This window comes from Delphinus delphis, chromosome 2, assembly GCF_949987515.2.
Source record: "Delphinus delphis chromosome 2, mDelDel1.2, whole genome shotgun sequence".
In the NCBI taxonomy this organism is placed as follows: Eukaryota; Metazoa; Chordata; class Mammalia; order Artiodactyla; family Delphinidae; genus Delphinus; species Delphinus delphis.
Window position 1 is genome coordinate 84,588,791 of NC_082684.1, and position 20,394 is coordinate 84,609,184.

At 39.7% G+C, this 20,394-nt stretch overlaps 1 protein-coding gene and 1 pseudogene across 1 annotated transcript in view; both read left to right on the plus strand.

Moving 5' to 3' along the window:
* The window catches only part of KNL1 (kinetochore scaffold 1), a 63,158-nt gene extending 58,988 nt beyond the window's left edge, over positions 1 to 4,170 (plus strand). The window contains exons 23-26 of the mRNA XM_060003558.1: positions 537 to 646; positions 848 to 966; positions 1,672 to 1,794; positions 2,511 to 4,170. Of these exons, the coding sequence (XP_059859541.1) occupies positions 537 to 646; positions 848 to 966; positions 1,672 to 1,794; positions 2,511 to 2,610 (452 nt within the window). The 3' untranslated portion in view covers positions 2,611 to 4,170. The remainder of the gene's footprint in view (positions 1 to 536; positions 647 to 847; positions 967 to 1,671; positions 1,795 to 2,510) is intronic.
* A 2,396-nt stretch (positions 4,171 to 6,566) lies between these two features.
* LOC132419662 (DNA-directed RNA polymerase II subunit RPB9 pseudogene) lies at positions 6,567 to 6,930 on the plus strand (annotated as a pseudogene).
* Positions 6,931 to 20,394: the final 13,464 nt, after the last annotated feature.

Here is a 20,394-nt window from a genome sequence, read left to right on the forward strand (position 1 = left end):
ATTAGACCTAAAACTGCTTGGGTATTGTTCCAAATATTGGGTGGGTTTTAAAAGAAATTTTTTTAAAAAGTTATTACTAGATCTTGAACAATGGTTAATAATAGCTATTTCCATAATTTACAAATTACCATTGTGAGTACTTACTCTGTATCAGGCATGTGTACTACTTATATCAACACTACTCCCCATTTTACAGTTAGGGAACTATAGCTCAAAAGAAGTAAGTATTGTGTTTAGGATCACGCAGCTAGTAAGGAAAGCCAGAATTTAAACTCAGGGTTATGTTACATTTAAGCCTATACTTTTAACTAAGTTCTATTCTATATGTGATAAAGGCTTGAGTTTATATCAGAATGTCTTATGTTCACTATATATGTTGATTTATGTGTTTGAAAATAAAATGGGGACGATACTTAGACACCTAGTAGTTTGAAGGTATTTTTAGTTAATATTTCTAGCTTATATTTATATATATATATAAAATATATGAATAATAAGTAATACTCTGCTTTTGATTTTTTTTTCCCCTTCCTCAGAGGATAAAGCTCCTCCTTCCTCCCTTTTAGTTCATAACCTTATTTTCCAGTACATTGAGCAAAGGCAATCCTGGAAGAAGAAATGTACAACACAGCATCAGGTACCCAAGGTAAATTCCTATTGAAGTATTTAAATGAAAATTATGTTAACTGTCCCAAACAGCAGAACTGAAATTTTATATATGTAATAGTGTATCCTGAAATGATAAATATATTAAATTGTTTAACTTTGGGGGGTTCTTTATAAAAGAGCCACTAAACACTGAAATGTTTTCATACTCTCATTTTTTTTTTTTTCCTATTTTTCCCAGATGCTTCAAGAAATCTCACTGGTAGTGAGCCATTGCAAACTTCTTGGAGAGGAGATTGAGTTTTTAAAGCGATGGGGACCAAATTATAACCTAATGAACATAGCTGTGAATAATACTGAGTAAGTGTGTTAGTTCCCTAGGGCTGCCATAACAAAGTACTACAAACTGGGTGGCTTAAACAACAGAAATTTATTGTCTCACAGCTCTGGAGGCTGAAAGTCTAAGATTGAGGTGTCAGCAGGGTCAGTTCCTTCTGATGGCTGTGAAAGAGAATCTTTTCCATGCCTCCCTCCTGACTTCTGGTGATTTGCTGGCAGTCTTTTGGCATTCCTTAGTTGTAAATATATAATCCCAATAGCTCCTTTCATTTTCACATGACATTCTTCCTGTGTGCATGTCTGTGTCCAAATGTTCCCTCTTGATTAGGACACCAGTCATTTTGGATTAGGGGCCCCCACCCTACTCCAGGAGGACCTCATCTTAATTCATTAAATCTGCAATGACTCTGTTTACAAATTAGTTCATATTCTGATGTACTGGGGATTAGGGCTTCAACACATGAATTTTTAGGGGACACAGCTCAATCTATAACAGTAAGTAATTAGTTGAAAACTTATTAAGATAATTTATTTTATTGAGTTTCATGACTAATGAAAATACAATCATAATCATACTTTGTTGCAGTTGTTTTACTCTCTGTTTGTTTGATAAGGACAAGAAATGATGTATACCAAAGTTTCTCATGCCAGTATAAAAGCAAAATGTATTTGTGTTTCATTCTATTTTTGTTTTGTATTTTTAACTGAGGATCTTGTCTCTTACAGATTGAGGCTTTTATTCTGCAGCTCAGCAGCATTTGCAAAGTTTGAGATAACTTTGTCTCTCTCAGCCCATTACCCATCTGTCCCATTACCTTTCTCTATTCAAAATCACCTTGGAAACATTGGGTGAGTAAAAGGCCAGCAGGAAGGGGCCCCCAACTACTTTTTTACCTTTGTTATATCTTTTGAAAGATCTCTCAAAGTGATCAGAAAATGGATAGACCATAGTGAAAGCCAAATGTCACCTCTATCTGAGTTCATTTTGAAGAATTTGTTCTTTTAAAGTCAGTGACCTTCATTGCTATCTCCAGTGGATGCTGGAGACAGCTGGTCTATTTTTTTACACTTGCTCCACTTTTTGAACACCCCTACCTAAACAGGAATCAAGAAGGATAAAAATCCTGCATAAGCTTAGTCCAGATCATATTTGAACAACTTTTATGGTGCAGTCATAGTGCTTTTCTCAATTAGTCTGCGGAAACAGACCTAAAAATATTTCATTTCTACTGTATATTTTGTGACTTTTTGGACACACTGCTGACAGATTGTAAAGTGACAGAGTTTAGAATATGCCCACCTCAAATCCATCAGCAAACACCAACAGATATTTATAGCTAGAGAAAGCAGCTAAGTCAAGATACCTCACAATTATATACAGAATTGGTTCTTAGGCCTTATTTTTGGAATCTCAGTTTAAACTGGACAATCTAGCTATTTCCAGAAATACCTATTTGTGCTTCCTAGCAGACTCAGAAACTGTACTCAAACTGTACTCTGATATGAATTGCACTGAAATTAAGACAAGTTTCCAGAAAAATTAAGTAACCTTTTGTTCTTTACAGCCAAGATAAAATCGCTGCCATTCTGTCTAAAGCGCCACTGGAAGACAACTACCTAAAGAATGTAGTCAAGCAAATTTACCAAGATCTGCTTCAGGACTGACTGCCATTTCTACCAGTAGACCCATGGACTACAGTTGTAACAAATCAAGCACAGTACACTAAGTAACAATATTATGTCGGAGTCTCCATTGCTGTTTAATCATCTTTAGGTCATAGAAGCCTAAAATTTCTTCTGATGATGTTACAGTTAATTTGTATGGTTTTTAAATTTCTACAGTCAGGAGTAATGAAAGGCCTCAAATAGCCTGCTGTCCACTTACTCACCTTTCTACCAAAGGTTTAAGTAGTAGAACACTTAGGGAAAATTTCTCCTAACTAAAGTTGTGCTCTCCGCTTCAGTACAAGCCCTAAGGAGTAACTTTTAAGTATAAGAAAAGGTGTCACCACCGACAAAAACATTAGCCATTTTCCATATATAGGGCTGTGATTTTTAGTTGCTGGCTTCTGCCTACCAGGTATTTCTGGGGTAGTCATGTCTATCTACCAACCACTCATCCTCCTTTTGCTCCATTCCAGAGATGTTATTAAGAGAAAGCAATAGCACTCAGCTATTGGAATGGTTGCCATCTTTTCTCGAAGACCTTGCCTTCTTTTAAATAGTGTCTATTAGTATTTTCCTAATAAATATAATTTTGTAGGGAAAGTTAATTCATCTTTGGTCCAATACATATATGTAAATATATTAATTTGTTCTTGTGTTTGTGAGGTAGTAAGGAGATGTATATAGAAATGCAGAAAGATGTATAGACACCCTTCTGCCTGGGCAGTTTCTGTCTTTCTGAAGGATGCTTTCCAGCAAGATTCTCAGTCTCCTTTTATTTAATAACCAGCTTCAAACAATATCACACCCAAAATACAGGTTTGTCAAGTTTTGGCAATAGTAATGAACTTAATATAAGTATTGGTTTCTGAAGCCATACGTTTCTCATACACAAAAATAAGCACGTCATTGATATTGAATGATCAGTATTATCTGTAAGATAGACAAATATGAAAAAACTTCACCCAATCTTTAGTCAAATCCTAATCATGATAATTTTTGTTTCTCTTATATTGAAGCCTAAACTAAAATATATTTGCATTTTTAAACTAGTTCGTCTTAATATTTTGCATTATACTTTAGGATGGGGTTTAAAGACCTATGGGTCCCATGGATGTTATCTGCCCTTTTGATTGGCTTTTACTTCGGAGCTACTTTGTCAAAAGAGCAACTGGTCTTTTAAGCTTCAAAAGTCAACATAAAACTCATTTGCCATAAAAATCAAGATGTAGATGTTCCCTATTTCTGTGAACTCCTTGAAAAACTTTTAAAGTCACCAATATGGTCTATTTCTCATGAAACTTAAATTAGTTTTCTTACTGGAGTTATTTCTTTTCTGTAAAGCTAAAAAATAGAAGTTTTGTTTTATGCATTTTGGTAACCTGGAATGACCAGTTCCCAGAATGATTTGGCTTGTAATGATGGTCTCTGCTTTCTTGGGCTTGGAGTACATAATTGTAATATTTACCTAGTTATTTGCTTTTGTATTTGTTCAAAGTATTGGTTATTTTTATAAAATTCTTTGGAAGTTTTTCCTCTACTGATTGGAAGCAGATTAGTTTTTGTGCTATTAAAATAAGCTTATTATATGAAATATTTTAAAAGCAGTGTCTCTTTATGAAGTTTTTTTTTTTTAACCATGTATCCAATACATCTTTGAAGATATGCCAAAGAAAGCTCCATTTAGGAACACCCACCTATTTGAAAACTCAGATAAGATTAAAGTCTGTCAGGACCTTAATCAAAGAACCAGGTACAAACCATAGTTATCCTTATGTCTCTGAAGGACAGTAAAAGAAAGCTATTTTGAAGTTCCTTAGGAAACTATCACTTCTTATGAGTTAACGGAGTGGTTCTCAAAGTATAGTCCCTAGACCAGTAGCAGCAGCCTCACCCCAAAGCTGCTGAATTAGAAACGCTGAGGGAGGGGACCAGCAATCTGGGTTGTTGGGGTTTTTTTACTTCCTTTTTTTCAAAACAACTTTATTGAAATATAATTTACATATGATTCATCATTTTTTAAATTTATTTTTTTTTTGGCTACGTTGAGTCTTCGTTGCTGTGTGCGGGCTTTCTCTAGTGGCAGCGAGCAGGAGTTACTCTTCGTTGCACCGTGCAGGCTTCTCATTGCTGCGACTTCTCTTGTTGTGGAGCACAGGCTCTAGGCACGCCGGCTTCAGTAGTTGTGGCACGCAGGTTCTAGAGCGCAGGCTCAGTAGTTGTGGTGCACAGGCTTAGTTGCTCTACAACATGTGGGATCTTCCCAGACCAGGGCTCGAACCCATGTTCCCTGTATTGGCAGGTGGACTCTTAACCACTGCGCCACTGGTGAAGTCCCTGACTCCTCATTTAAAGTGCCCAAATGGATGGTTTTTAGTATATTCACAGATACGTGCAACCATCACAATTTTAGAACATTTTCATCACCTCAAAAAAAAACCCCACTTTTCAACAAATGGTGCTGGGAAAATTGGATGTCTACATACAAAAGAATGAAGTTGGACTCTTACACCATATGCAAAAATTAACTCATAATGGATCAAAGATATAAATGTAAGAGCTAAAACTCTAAAACTTAGAAGAAAACGGGAAAAGCTTCAAAACATTGGATTCAGTAATGATTTCTTAGATACGACACCAAAAGCACAGGCAACAAAAGTAAAAATAGTTAAATAGAACTATCAAAATTTAAAACTTGTGCATCAAGGGACATAATCAACAGAGTGGAAAGGTAATGTATAGAATGGGAGAAAATATTTGCAAATAATGTATCTGATAAGGGCTTAATATCCAGAATACTCAAAGAACTTCAATAACAAAAACAAGAAAAACCGTATCACCCAATTTAAAAATAGGCAAAGGACTTAAATAGACATTTCTCCAAAGATGATACACAAATGGCCAACAAGCACATGAAAAGATGTGCATTATTTGTATTAGGGAAATGCAAATTGAAACCAAAATGAGACACCACTCACACCCACTACAATGACTGTAATCAAAAAGAAGATGGGGACTTCCCTGGTGGTCCAGTGGTTAAGACTCAGTCCCCACTGCAAGGGGCACCGGTTCGATCCCTGGTCAGGGAACTAAGATCCCGCACGCCCACGCAGTGCGGCCCCCAAAAAAGAGGGAAAAAGACAAGATAACAGGTGTTGGCAAGGATGCAGAAAAATCGGAACCCTTGTGCACTGTTGAATTGATGGAAATAAAATGATGCAGCTGCTATGGAAAACAGCACAGTAGTTACTCAAAAATTAAAAGAATTAACCATGTGATGTAGCAATTCTACTGGGTATATACCCAAAAGATGTGAAAGCAGGAACTCTTTTTTTTTTTTTTTTTTTAACATCTTTATTGGGGTATAATTACTTTACAATGGTGTGTTAGTTTCTGCTTTATAACAAAGTGAATCAGTTATACATATACATATGTTCCCATATCTCTTCCCTCTTGCGTCTCCCTCCCTCCCACCAAAGCAGGAACTCTTAACATATTTGTACACTCAACGTTCATAGCATATTCACTGATAGGCAATTTCAGTGTCTATCAGTTGATGAATGGATAAATAAAATGTTATATACATAAAATGGAATATTATTCAGCCTTAAGAAGGGGAAAAAAATTCTGACACATGCTACAACATATATGAATCTTGAGGATATTATGCAAAGTGAAATGAGCCAGTCACAAAAAGATAAATACTGCATGATTCCACTTACATGAGATGCTGAGTGTGGTCAAATTCATAGACACAAAGTGGAAGGGGGCGGGGAATGAGGAATTCTTGTTTAATATGTATCGAGTTTCACTTTTGTAGGATGAAAAAGAATTCTAAAGATTGCACAACAATGTGGATGTACTTAACACTACTGAAATGTACACTTAAAATTGGTAAAGATGTCAATTTTTGTGCCTTTTACCACAATTTTTTAAAAACATCCATAGGTGTTGCTATGGAAACAGACAGGACCTAGGAACCAGGCTTCATGGTTATTATATTCTGCCAGGAGTGTAACATGTTTTACCCAAGGGGGACAAAGACAACCGCATTCTTCTCTACGCATGCTAGAATTGTGATTACCAGCCGGAGAAGAAAAACGGGGCATCATCTACGTCAGCAAAATAACACAACTGACCCAGAACATCACTGACGTGTCCCAGGACCAGATGCTGCCTGGAACCGAGCACTACCGCTGCCAAAAGTGCGGCCACAAGGAGGCAGTGTTCTTCCAGTCACACAGAACCAGGGCTGAGGACGCCATGAACCGGCACTACCTGTGCAGGGCCCCACACTTTGGCCACCACTGGAGTGAGTGAACCCCTTCAGCCCCACATGTATAAATGCTGGGTTCCTGCGTGCAAAACAAACAAAAAGCAAAACCCATAGCCTTTAGGTATTGCCCCCTATTTTCACATCACCCCAACCCACCTTACCCCTAAGGCAACTAGTAATCTACTTTTTTTTTTTTAAATAGCTCTTTATTGGAGTATAATTGCTTCACAATACTGTGTTAGTTTCTGTTGTACAACAAAGTGAATCAGCCATATGCATACACATGTCTTCATATCCCCTCCCTCTTAAGCCTCCCTTCCATCCTCCCTATACCACCCCTCTAGGTCATCGTAAAGCACCATATAATCTACTTTTTATTACTATGACTTTGCCTATTCTAGACCTTTCATATTAATGGAAGCATATAATATGTGATATTTTATGACTGGTTTCTTTTTTTTTTTTCTTTATTTATGACTGGTTTCTTTAGCATAATGTTGGAAAGTTCAGTCAAGTTATGTATCAGCTTCATTCATTCCTTTTTATGACCAAATAATATTTCATTGCATGAATATACCACATCTTATTTATATGTATTAGGGTAATGGGATTTTAGAGATTACACAAGCAACAAATAAGACTTCATCAAAATAAAAAGGTTTTGTGCATTAAAGAATATCAAAGTGAAAAGACAATCTAAAGAATGAGAAAAGCTAATTATGAATCATATATCTGAGAAGGATCAAGTATCCAGAATATGTAAAGAATTCTTACAACCTAACAATAAATAGACAACTCTATTTTTTAAATGGACAAAGGATTTGAATAGACATTTCTCTAAAGATCTACAAATGGCCAAAAAGTACATGAAAAAGATGCTTGACATCATTAGTCATTAGGGAAATGAAAATTCAAACCACATTGAGATACCACCTTAAACTTACTAGGATGGGTTATATAAGTTTTTAAAAATTGAAAGTAAGTGTTGGATAGGATGTGGAGAATTTGGAACATTGTGATTGTTGTAAAATAATGCAGCCACTATGAATGAAAAATGATGCAGCCACTATGGAAAACAATTTATCAGTTTCTGAAAAGGTTAAACATAGAACTACCAAATGACTGAGCAATTCCAATCCTAGGTATATATCCGAAGGAACCGAAAACAGGAACTCGGAAAGATATTTGTACATTAATGTTCATAGCAGCATAATTCACATTAGCCAAAAGGTGGAAACAATTCAAGTGTATATCGACAGATGAATGGGTAAACAAAATGTGGTATATACATACAATGGAATATTATTCAGCCATAAAAAGGAATAAAATTTTGATACAATAAGAATGGACCTTGAAAATACTATGCTTAGTGAAATAAGCTAGACACAAAAGGACAAATATTGTATGATTCCACTTATATGAGGTAAATACAGACCTTATTCAGTTCCACTAGTTTTTATATGCAACTCATTTGTGTGTGTGTGTGTGTAGTTTTATGCAATTTTATCCCATGTATATATAGATTTGTGTAACAACCACCACAATCAAGATACAGAACTGATTCATCACCACAGAGTTAGGACTCCCTTTTGCTTCCAATTTATAGTCACAGCCACACCTGCATCCTTATCCTCTGGCAACCACTAACCTGTTTTCCATCTCTATAATTTTATCAATTTTAGAATGTTATATAAATGGAATTATAAGGTATGTGACTTTTTTTTTTTTTTTTTTTTTGCGGTACGCGGGCTTCTCACTGTTGTGGCCTCTCCCGTTGCAGAGCACAGGCTCTGGATGCACAGGCTCAGCGTCCATGGCTCACGGGCCCAGCCGCTCTGCAGCATGTGGGATCTTCCCGGACCGGGGCACGAACCCATGTCCCCTGCATCGGCAGGCGGACTCCCAACCACTGCGCCACCAGGGAAGCCCGGTATGTGACCTTTTGATACTGGCTTTTTTTCACTCAGCATAATGCCCTTGAGATCCACCCAAGTTGCCATGTGTATAAATAGTCTGTTCCTTGCTATTGTAGAGGGTTATTACCACTGTAAGGATGTATCATAGTTTGTTTAATCATTCCCCCATTGAAAAATACTGGGCTGTTTCCAGTTTTCGGCTATACTAAATGAAGCTGCTATGAATATTCATGAACATATTTTGTATGATCATACATTTTTATTGCCTTGGGATAAATGCCCAAGAGCTTGCCGGGTCATAAGACAAGTGTATATTTAGTTTTATAAGAAAGTATCATACTATTTTTCAGAGTGGGTACACCATTTTACATTCCCACCAGCAGTGCATGAGAGATCCAGTTTCTCTATATCCTCATCAGCATTTAGTATTATTAGCACAATTTTTACATTCGCCATTCCAACAGAGGTATAATAATATGATTGTGGTTTAAATTTGCATTTCCCTAATGGCTAACATCTTTTTGTGTGTTTATTTGACATCTGTATGTCTTCTTTTTTTTTTTTTTTTTTCGTTACACTGGCCTCTCACTGTTGTGGCCTCTCCCGTTGCGGAGCACAGGCTCCAGATGTGCAGGCTCAGCGGCTATGGCTCACGGGCCCAGCCGCTCCACGGCATGTGGGATCTTCCTGGACCGGGGCACGAACCCGTGTCCCCTGCATCGGCAGGCGGACTCTCAACCACTGCGCCACCAGGGAAGCCCCTGTATGTCTTCTTGATGAAATGTCTGTTCATGTCTTCCACCCGTTTTCTGACAATCTAAACAAACTGGATTGTTTTTTTTATTTGTTTTTTTTTTTTAATGCTGAGTTTTGAAGTTCTTTATGTATTATAGATACAACTCCTTTGTCAGATATGTGGGTTGCAAATGTTTTTTTCCCAGTCTAGAGCTTGTCTTTTCATCCTCTTAACAGGGTCTTTTGCAGAACAAACTTAAAATTTTGGTGAAATCCAACTAACAATTTTTATTTTATGGATTGTGTTTTTGGTGGCATATCTAAGAACTCTTCACTTAGTCCTAGTTCCTGAAGATTTTCTCCTCCATGTACTTCTAAAAATTTTATAGCTTTATGCTTTACATTTAAATCTTTTATCCATTTTGAATTAATTTTTGTAAAAGGTTTAGATTGAGGTTCATTTTTTTTCCTATGCCCATAGAATTGCTTCAGCACATTTTTAAAAAGCCTATCTTTCAGGCTTCCCTGGTGGTGCAGTGGTTAACGGGCTTAGCAACTAAGCCTGTGCACCACAACTACTGGGCCTGTGCTCTAGAGCCCGCGTGCCACAACTACTGAAGCCTGGGCACCCTAGAGCCCGTGCTCCGCAACAAGAGAAGCCACTGCAATGAGAAGCCTGTGCACCGCAACGAAAGTAGACCCCACTCGCCACAACTAGAGAAAGCCGCGCACTGCAGCGAAGAACAAAAGCAGCCAAAAATAAATTAATTAATTAAAATTTTTTTAAAAGCCTATCCTTCTATTGAATTACTTTTTTTTTTTTTTTTTCGGTACGCGGGCCTCTCACTGTTGTGGCCTCTCCCGTTGCAGAGCACAGGCTCCAGACGCACAGGCTCAGCGGCCATGGCTCACGGGCCCAGCCACTCCCCAGCATGTGGGATCTTCTCGGACCGGGGCATGAACCCGTGTCCCCTGCATCAGCAGGCGGACTCTCAACCAGTGCACCACCAGGGAAGCCCTGAATTACTTTTTTCAATTAACCTTTTTGGTGTGCAATAGTTTTTATTGTGGTAAAATACATAATATTGATCATTTTAACCATAAGCGTACAATTCAGTGATAGACATTCTAGTTGTTTCTGATGCAAATGTTTCTCTAGGCCCTAGAGTGTAGGGCACATTCTAGAGAGAGAAGTTTCTAAGTCAAAAGATATATGAATCTTAAGCTTTACTAGATAAAGCCAAATTGTTTTCACAAGTATATCAATCTTTCCCAAACCCAGTCATGAAGATAGTCCTTTATTTTATCTTCTAAAACTTCATAATTTTTCTATTCACAGTCATATCTTTAATAAACCTGAAGCTGGTTTTACATATGATGTGAGGTAGAAGTTTATTTGTTTTTTTTTCCCATAAGTGCGTACCCAATTGTCTGAGCATCATTTATTGAAAAGACCATTCTTTCCCTACTGAGAAATGACATGTGATACCTCTGTCATAAATGAAGAATCCATATATGTATGGGTTCTTTATTTTGTTCCACTGACCTATTTGTTTATAGCCAAGCCAATAAAACACTGTCTTAATTACTATAGCTTCAAGATAAATTTTAATATCTGGAGAGGAAAGTCCTGTCATTTTATTTTTCTTCAGTATCACCTTGGCTAGTCTTAGCCTTTTGCATTTCCACATAAAATTTAGAATCAGATTGTAAAGATTCACAGGGGAAAGGGAGACTTGTTGGGATTTTTATTGATAACATTGAATCAATAGACCAATTTGAGAGAAATTGGCATATTTACAATTTTGAGTCTCCAATCCATAAATGTCTCTTCATTTATGTAGTCTTCAAGTCAAAGCCTTTTGATAAAGTTTTATAAGTTTCCCAATAGAGATTGTGTATATATTTTGTTTCTTGTTACTTTTTGATGTTATTATAAAAGATATCTTTTTCAAATGTCATTATTTTTGCTATTATATAAAATAAAATTTTTGTATGTTGATTTTTGTAATGCCACCTTTCTAAAACTCTTAATAATCCTAATAGCTTATGAAATTTCTTTTCAATTTTTTTATATACATAATCATATCATCTGTGAAACTGAGTTTTATTTCTGCCTTTACAATAATTATTCTTTTTCTTTCTTTTTCGTGCCTTAATGCACAAGATTAAACCTCTAGTACAGTGTTTATTAGAGATGGTGATAGGCAGGCACCTTTGTCTTGTTATCTCAAAGTAAAGCTTTAAAGTTTCCGATTAAGTGTGATGTTTACTTAGGGTTTTGTGATGTCACTGTTGCTGTTGATATACCCTTTATCCAGTTAAGAAAAATTCCCTTTTACTCTTAGTTTCTAAGAAATTTAACATGAGTGGATACTAAAGTTTTATCACAGTTTATTTTATTTATTGTGATGATTCTGTGATTTACACTTTTATCCGTTAGTGTGGTGAATTCTAGGAATTCATCCATTTAATCTAGGTTTTAAAATGTATTGGCATAAAATAGTTCATAATACTATTATATATGCTTATTATTTCTTCTACAATGTGAGGCTATGTTCCTTTTATTGATCCTGACTTTGGCCATTTGAACTTATTCTTTTTTTTCCTTGATAAGTTTAGTAAGGAGATTATTAGCATTTTAAAATAAAAGATCAAATTTTGGCTTTGCAGTTTTCCAGTTTACTAATCCTTGATTATATCTTTATTTTGTCTGTCCTACTATTTTTAAGTTTATTTTGCTGTTCTTTTTCCAGCTTCTTGCGATGGTAGATATCTAGCTCAATTCTTAGTCTTCTTTTCTACTATGTACTTAAGGCTACATATTTCCTTTTTTTAATTATTTATTTGTTTGTTTGTTTGTTTGGCTGTACCGGGTCTTAGTTGCGGCACACGGGATCTTCGTTGCTGCTTGCGGGATCTTTGTTGTGGCATGCCGGATCTTTTAATTGCGGCATGCAAACTCTTAGTTGTGGCATGTGGGATCTAGTTCCCTGACCAGGGATCAAATCCAGGCCTCCTGCATTAGGAGCACGGAGTCTTAGCCACTGGACCGCCAGGGAAGTCCGTATATATTTATTTCTAAGTAATATTTTTGTTATCACTTAGTTCTTCTACATGATGTTTTAAATATATATTATGTTTCTATATCGTATTAATATATACCATATATTTGTCTTTTTTCTTTTGTGGTCAATAAGAAAATGAGATCATTATTGTACTTCATAACAGCACTCAGTCCCAAGGTTACAGATTGGACTTGGAAAACAGATGAAATTTTGAAGGTGGGTGTTTCCACAAATGAAGAATACCTGAGGGGCAAGAGATTGATTTGCACTACCGATATATTTGCTCTTAAAATGTTCATATCTTGGGCTTCCCTGGTGGCGCAGTGGTTGAGAGTCCGCCTGCGGATGCGGGGGACACGGGTTCGTGCCCCGGTCCGGGAGGATCCCGCATGCCGTGGAGCGGCTGGGCCCGTGAGCCATGGCCGCTGAGCCTGTGCGTCCGGAGCCTGTGGTCCGCAACGGGAGAGGCCACAACAGTGAGAGGCCCGCATACCGCAAAAAAAAAAAAAAAAAAAAAAAAAAAAAAAAAAAAAATGTTCATATCTTCAGTTTCAAAGTTTATGAAAATGAACAATGAATAACGTATCAGACTGAGCCCAGGTAGGACCTATATAGCTGAGAGTAATTACACTCACAGCTGAAGAAAGTCAAGATGTTTAGACTGAAAATGGTATAAATCCCAAGTGGCACAAATATATATATATATATATATATATATATATATATATATATATATATATATTTATTTATATATTTATATATATGTGTGTGTGTGTGTGTGTGTATATATATATATATATTCCAACCCTTTTAAAATATTTCACTAGGGGGAATTCCCTGGAGGTCCAATGGTTAAGACGCTGCACTTCCAGTGCAGGGGCATGAGTTGGATCCCTGGTCAGGGAACTGAGATGCCACATGCCGTGGTGCAGCCACAAAAAAAAAAAAAAAAAAAAAAAAAAAAATTCACTAGAAATATTTAACAAGGGCAAAAAAGTAATGAGGTAGAAAATTTTAATCACCATGGTATCATTTCCTTGGAAAGAACATCAAAATCCAGTCTGATGCTCAGATTTGCAAGTACACAAATTACCTTTACTGGAATTCAGCAAGATATTTAGACTCACACTAACCAAATTCACAAGAGATTTTTTTCATAGCAGCTATTATCCAGTGTAATATATACCATCCCAGAAGATCTTAATGGTTATTAACAAAATGTTAAGTTTATGTATCCATATACTTCAGTGTAAACTGCTGAGGAGGAAAATTTTTTTCTCTACCCTGCTAGATTTGTTAGCAAGACAGTAATAAGGAAGGGCTGGGGTTAAACTAGAGTATGTCATACCTTGCCGAAGTAGAACACCATACCAGGCAATAAGAGAAATTGTAACATGTGCTGGACAAGCTTAAGTTAAGAACCAGAGTGTGAATTTCAGAAACCTCTTTGTGTTCTCTTTACTGATGATTGGGAGGAAGGAGAACTATGGCCTCCTAGGTCTTCATGTGAAACAAAGAACAGGTCTCACTAAGTAATGATTTTAAAAGATCAAAGAGGGCTTCCATGGTGGTGCAGTGGTTAAGAAACCCGCAGGGGACACGGTTTTGAGCCCTGGTCCCGGAAGATCCCACATGCCATGGAGCAACTAGGCCTGTGCGCCACAACTACTGAGCCTGCGCTCCAGAGCCCACGAGCCACAACTACTGAGCCCACATGCCACAACTACTAAAGCCCATGCACCTAGAGCCCATGCTCCGCAACAAGAGAAGCCACCGCAATGAGAAGCCTGCGCACTGCAATGAGGAGTAGCCCCGGCTCGCCGCAATTAGAGAAAGCCCGCGCAGAGCAACAAAGACCCAATGGGGCCAAAAATAAATGATAAAATAAAATAAATAAATTTATTTTTAAAAAATCAAAGAATGCAGGAATTATTATTGGGCAAGAGAAGTAATCATAGCAGATACAATAAATCAGTCACAAAATCTCCCAGTTCCATATCAAAGGTAAAGACCAGGGCTTCCCTGGTGGTGCAGTGGTTGAGAGTCCACCTGCCGATGCAGGGGACACGGGTTCGTGCCCTGGTCTGGGAAGATCCCACATGCCGCGGAGCAGCTGGGCCCGTGAGCCATGGCCGCTGAGCCTGCGCGTCCAGAGCCTGTGCTCTGCAACGGGAGAGGCCACAACAGTGAGAGGCCCGCGTACCGCAAAAAAAAAAAAAAAAGGTAAAGACCAGCCATAAGCACATCCTTGAGCTGTTTTTGCAAAATCTAAACCCCCTTGAACACTCAACCACTAAACTAACTGGAGCTTAAGGATTGATTACGCTGACCTTTGCTGACTCTCTTGACTTCACTCAACTAGGTGCCTGGATTTTGTTAACCTAGAGTAAACTTTGCCTCATTTTAAGACTAAAATGTCCACCCCAAGGGCAGGGATTGCTACCATTTTTTAACAGGCAAGTATGTTTGAACATGTTGTGCTGCTCAACTAGAACTCCACCTCCACGTGAAAGATCACACTCACCCTTTCATGAATATGCATGCACCCTTAGCTTAACACTTCCCTGATCTTGCTGTGCTGGGAGACAGTGTTTTGAGAGCTATCTCCCTGTCTCCTTACTTGTCACAAGTGAAAAATATCTCTGCTTTGATCAAAAGTACTTGGCGTGTTCATTGGCTATGCACCCCAAGCCACGGACCCATTGAGTCTGGTAACAATTTCTGGCGACGCTGGTGGGTCCTGATCAGGGACTAGGATGGCCGGCCACACTGGGGTGAAGCAGTTGGTGGGGACAACTCCTCCAGGGCTTACCTCCGCTACTGATCAGGCCGCTTGGGGTGTCTTGGTCGGTCAGAGGTCTGCTTGGTATCTACCAGCTCAGAGACTGCTCACAGGCTGATCTCTGTGGGTGGAGTGCCCACCTGAACAACTTTGTTCAGTGCCAGCAGACTTCAGAGGGTGAGTAGAGTTCAGAACCAGTGCTATATTTAAGTGCAAGTGTTGGGATAATTTCACTTTTGATTAAAGCAGAATTTCAGGAACGTGCAATTGGGGTTTCAGGTGGGACAAATTAAACCTTGGGTTTCTGTAACTCTGGGAGGTTGTGTTCTTCCTGGTAAGGAGCCAGAAACCTCTGTGAGTGGGAACTTCGTTCCGACTGCTCTGGGGTGTTGCATTCCTCCTGTGGGAGACTAGAGACCTCTGGGTTTAGAAGCCATGTTTTCTGTGACTTGAGGAGGTTAAGTTCATTTTTTAATAAGAAACAAGCGACCTCTGGGTTCAGGGAATGCAGACCTGGATAGGGCCCCTATCAAGTTTCTGGGACACTGGAGACTGGGCAACTTGTTGTCACAGCTTTTTGGGGATCAACAGAAAACTTGCCACGACTTAGGAGTTCCCACTTGAGATCAGTTGGGCCGGATACTCAACCACATCAGTTTTTTTGTTTGTTTTTTTTTTAATTTATTTATTTTTGGCTGTGTTGTGTCTTCGTTGCTGAGTGCGGACTTTCTCTAGTTGCGGGGAGCGGGGGCTACTCTTCGTTGCGATGCGCAGGCTTCTTATTGCGGTGGCTTCTCTTGTTGGGGAGCACGGGCTCTAGGGCGCACAGGCTTCGGTAGTTGTGGCACACAGGCTCAGTAGTTGTGGCTCGCGGGCTCTAGAGCGCAGGCTCAGTAGTTGTGGCACACGGGCTTAGTTGCTCCGCGGCATGTGGGATCTTCCTGGACCAGGGCTCGAACCTGTGTCCCCCACATTGGAAGGCGGATTCTTAACCACTGCACCACCAGGGAAGTCCCCCACATCAGGTTTTTCCTTTCTTTTTTTGTTTTGGTTGCGTTGGGTCTTTCTCTAGTTGATGCGTGCGGGCTTTCTTTAGTTGCGGTGAGCAGGGGCTACCCTTCATTGCGGTGCCCGGGCTTCTTATTGCGGTGGCTTCTCTTGTTGTGGAGCATGGGCTCTAGGCGTGCGGGCTTCTGTAGTTGTGGGGCATAGGCTCAGTAGCTGTGGCTCGTAGTCTCTAGAGCGCAGGCTCAGTAGTTGTGGCACACAGGCTTAGTTGCTCCGTGGCATGTAGGATCTTCCCTGACCAGGGATCGAACCCGTGTCCCCTGCCTTGGCAGGCGGATTCTTAACCACTGCGCCACCAGGGAAGTCCCAGTTTTTCAATCAGGAGGATGAGAGGTGGGAAACTATTTTCAGACTCAGGAGGAGCAGACTCTGATGTCTGTAAATTGTATCAGTCAGCCCCTGAGAATGGCTGCTTCCCTGTGGTACATCAGAATGGGAAACATTTCTGTTCCCGATTGTAGTCCGTTGAGATGTATTATAAGTAATTGTAAATCTTTTGGGTAACAACCCATGACAAAGAAACAGATAGTGATCTTCTGTAACGTTGTCTGGCCCCAATGCTCACTAGGAAGCCAAGACAAATGACCAGAGAATGGATCTCCAAATCACAATATCATCCTATAGTTAGTTCTTTACTGCAGAAGGTTAGAAAAATGGCTCGAGATGCCACATGTACAGTGCTTTATGGCCCTTTGTAAAGTGACAGCAAGCCAAAAACCAGTAAGCATTGGGAAACCGATTGTGCCAACCATAGAGGGCCTATATATCAGAGGGCCCTGTAGATTCAGGACTTCCCATGGGAAGGGCCCAACCTCTTGTGCCACCCCCTTACCCAGCACCTCTTTTTTTTTTTTCTTTTGGCCACGCCACCATGCGGCTTGTGGGATCCTATTTCCCTGAGCAGGGATCGAACCCGTGCCCCCTGCAGTGGAAGCGCCAAGTCCTAACCACTGGACTGCCATGGAATTCCCTACCGGCTACCTCTTACCGGGTACCAACACCTGACCCTGTTCCGCCTTCCCTGTCAGAAGGGAAGAGAGGTGTACCACCTCCTGCAGAAGTGAAGAAGGGCCTGACCGTTCCCTCTCAAGATTTTTGCCCGCCCCTTCCTCCTGGGCCCTCTGTTTCAGGGGGAACCACCTGAAGTGGGGCTAATTATCAACCTGAGGTTTCTGTTTGCCGCCTCAGGCAGGTCCCTAATGGTGAGAGGGGCTTACAACCATCTATGTCCCCTTCTCTACCTCAGACCTCTATAATTGGAAAGAACATACTAGAAACCTGAGAGAGGATCCAGAGAGATTCATAGATTTAATGAGTGGAATATTTATGACTCATGACTCTAATTGGGCAGATCTTCAGTCCCTCTCAACCTCCTTAGAGCTGAGGAAGACCAGCGTCCTGTCGAAGGCTGGGGAAGAGGCAGATAAGCAGCACTTAACTCAGCCAACCACCAGATCTGGAGACCAGCAGCGGAAGCAGTCCCTGCCATTGACCCTACATGGGATCCTGTGTTTCAGTGAATAGGGCCTGGCTTGAGAATTACCAGTCTTCCACTTAAGGGGATAAAGCCTTCTTGCCGGAGACCCATTAATTGGGGAAAAGTCAAATATTCAGCAAGAGGCTGAAAACCCATCAGCATTCCTAGAGAGGACTAGAAAATGTCTCCAACAGTATACAACTCTTGATCTACACACCCCCGAGAGTAACCCAGTGGTCAATACTTATTATATCTCAGAGTGCCCCCAACATACAAAGGAAGCTGCAGAAAGTAGCAATGGGCCCAAACACCCCAAACTCCCATCTGGTAGATACTGCTTTTGGGGTGTTCAACAACCGAGATATGGCTGAGGAAGAAAAGGGGGACAAGAAGCTGAAAAGGCCAGGCACCCTCCTGGCTGTTGCTCTCCAGTTCATCTCAGGTAAGCCACGGGCATCAGATAGACCAATGTGGGTGAGTAACCCCGGCCCCCACCGAGGGACCAAAGTGGGGCCACCAGTGAAGTTGGGGCCCAATCAATGTGCTTTCTATAAGAAGGAAGGGCATTTGAAAAGGGAATGTCCTGACCATCCTCAGAGCAGGAGGGCCACAGAAATCCCAAAGCTCATGATACCCCAAGTAGAGGAAGACTGACAGGGCCTTATAAACCTGATAATATATAATCCCAACCTCCCCAAAGGAGCACCAGGTTGTCTTAGAACTAGAGGGGGAGAAAGTAGAATTTTTCATAGATACTGGAGTCACTTATTCAGTCTGGACCACCCTGAGAGGAAGACTGTCCACACTGGAGTGTACTATTAAAGAGGCATTAGGCAACTTTACTAGGAGGTTATTTTTAGAACAATTAACATGAAAATAGGACCCTCCACACTACTGGACTCCTTCATGTCCCAGAGTGTCCCATCCCTCTGTTGGGATGGGACCTGCTCTCAAAGTTAAAAACCTCTGTAAGTGTTGACCTAATGGAAAGGCATATCTCTCAGTGGGGAAAAACAGCTTTTACTAGCCCTGGGAGAGGATATAAGAAAGTCTGAGAACGTACCTGCCCATATCTTAGAGAAGGTGAACCCAGATGTATGGTCTCAGGGTTGAGTCGGAAGAGCTAAAAACATACAGCTGATTAGGATCACCTTAAGGAATTCTGATCAATATCCTCAAGAAAAGCAGTATCCCCTTAAGCCTGAGGCAATCAAGGATGAGTTACATAGGACTGAGTGAACTGGTGAATATGGTTGTAATATTTATGTTTTTCGTCTGAAATATTACTGGCTTTTAATCTGTGTTTTCCAGATATAAGGAAACATCTCCACTTAAGCTAATTGTGATTGACAGCAACTTGGTAAATTATACCTATGTAAGCAGAATTGAAACACTTTTCTTTCTACCTAATCCCTCCAGAAACTGAAACCCTTAGGTTCCCAGCAGCCTGTCAGGTGAACAAGGAAGGTCACCTCCCAACAGGTGCAGAAATCTCAAGTATTTTGTGACTTCAGGAAGAGCGGAATTCATCCAAATCTGTAGATATCATAGGCAGAATCTGTGGCAAGCTCTTGACGTGGCTTTTCTGGCCTTGAGAGGCCTTTTAAAGATTCAATCTGAGATTCCTTATGAAAAGTTCCAGCACAGCTAATTGAAAAGACCCTTTATGATCAGTTAGACTTATGTAAATAATCAGGCCAAGTTTATTGAAATTAGACTTACATAGCAAACAAATTAGTCTTAATTTGGCTATACTGTTTTCCATAGTGGCTGTACCAATTTACATTCCCATTGAATGTAGGAGGGTTCCCAACTGTAAAGTTTAATTAAATTATTAAAAATACACTCTAAGTTTGTTTCTAAAGCTTATCACAGCAATCTATCTTTAGATGAAGATCAGATGCCCTATGACCTGCAACCAGGAGATTAGGCATCTGTCTCCAATCTAGATAAAAGGATCCTTACCAGGTACCCTTAACTAGCTCATGTGCAGTGAAACTGAAGGGAACTGACTCTTGAGTTCATATTTCCCACTTAAGAAAGGCCTCTGCACTGGACTGGTCTATAGAAAGAACTGCTGACTCCAAACAACATCCACACCAGGATGACAAGAAGACAGCAACAATGGTAGGCAGCTGACCCAAGAATCTGGACTAGGCCTGTAAGACCCATCCTACTAATTTAATCGAACTCTTTAACAAATGTTTGTAACTGCCTATTAATATTGAAAGTTATTGTTTTATTTCTAACCATACTGGTGACCCCAATGTATAGAATGGAAAGAAAATTCTCTAGTGAAGTTGTCACAGAGCCTAAGTACTCATGACATGTATCATTGCTTGCTTTAAGTCTACTGTTAAAAGCACATGTACAATGTTTGTGTAACAATTCGGTATAATTGATAAATGTATAGCCTATAAAAAGTTTTCCCATTAGCATACCTCTGAGCTTGTTCTCTGTGG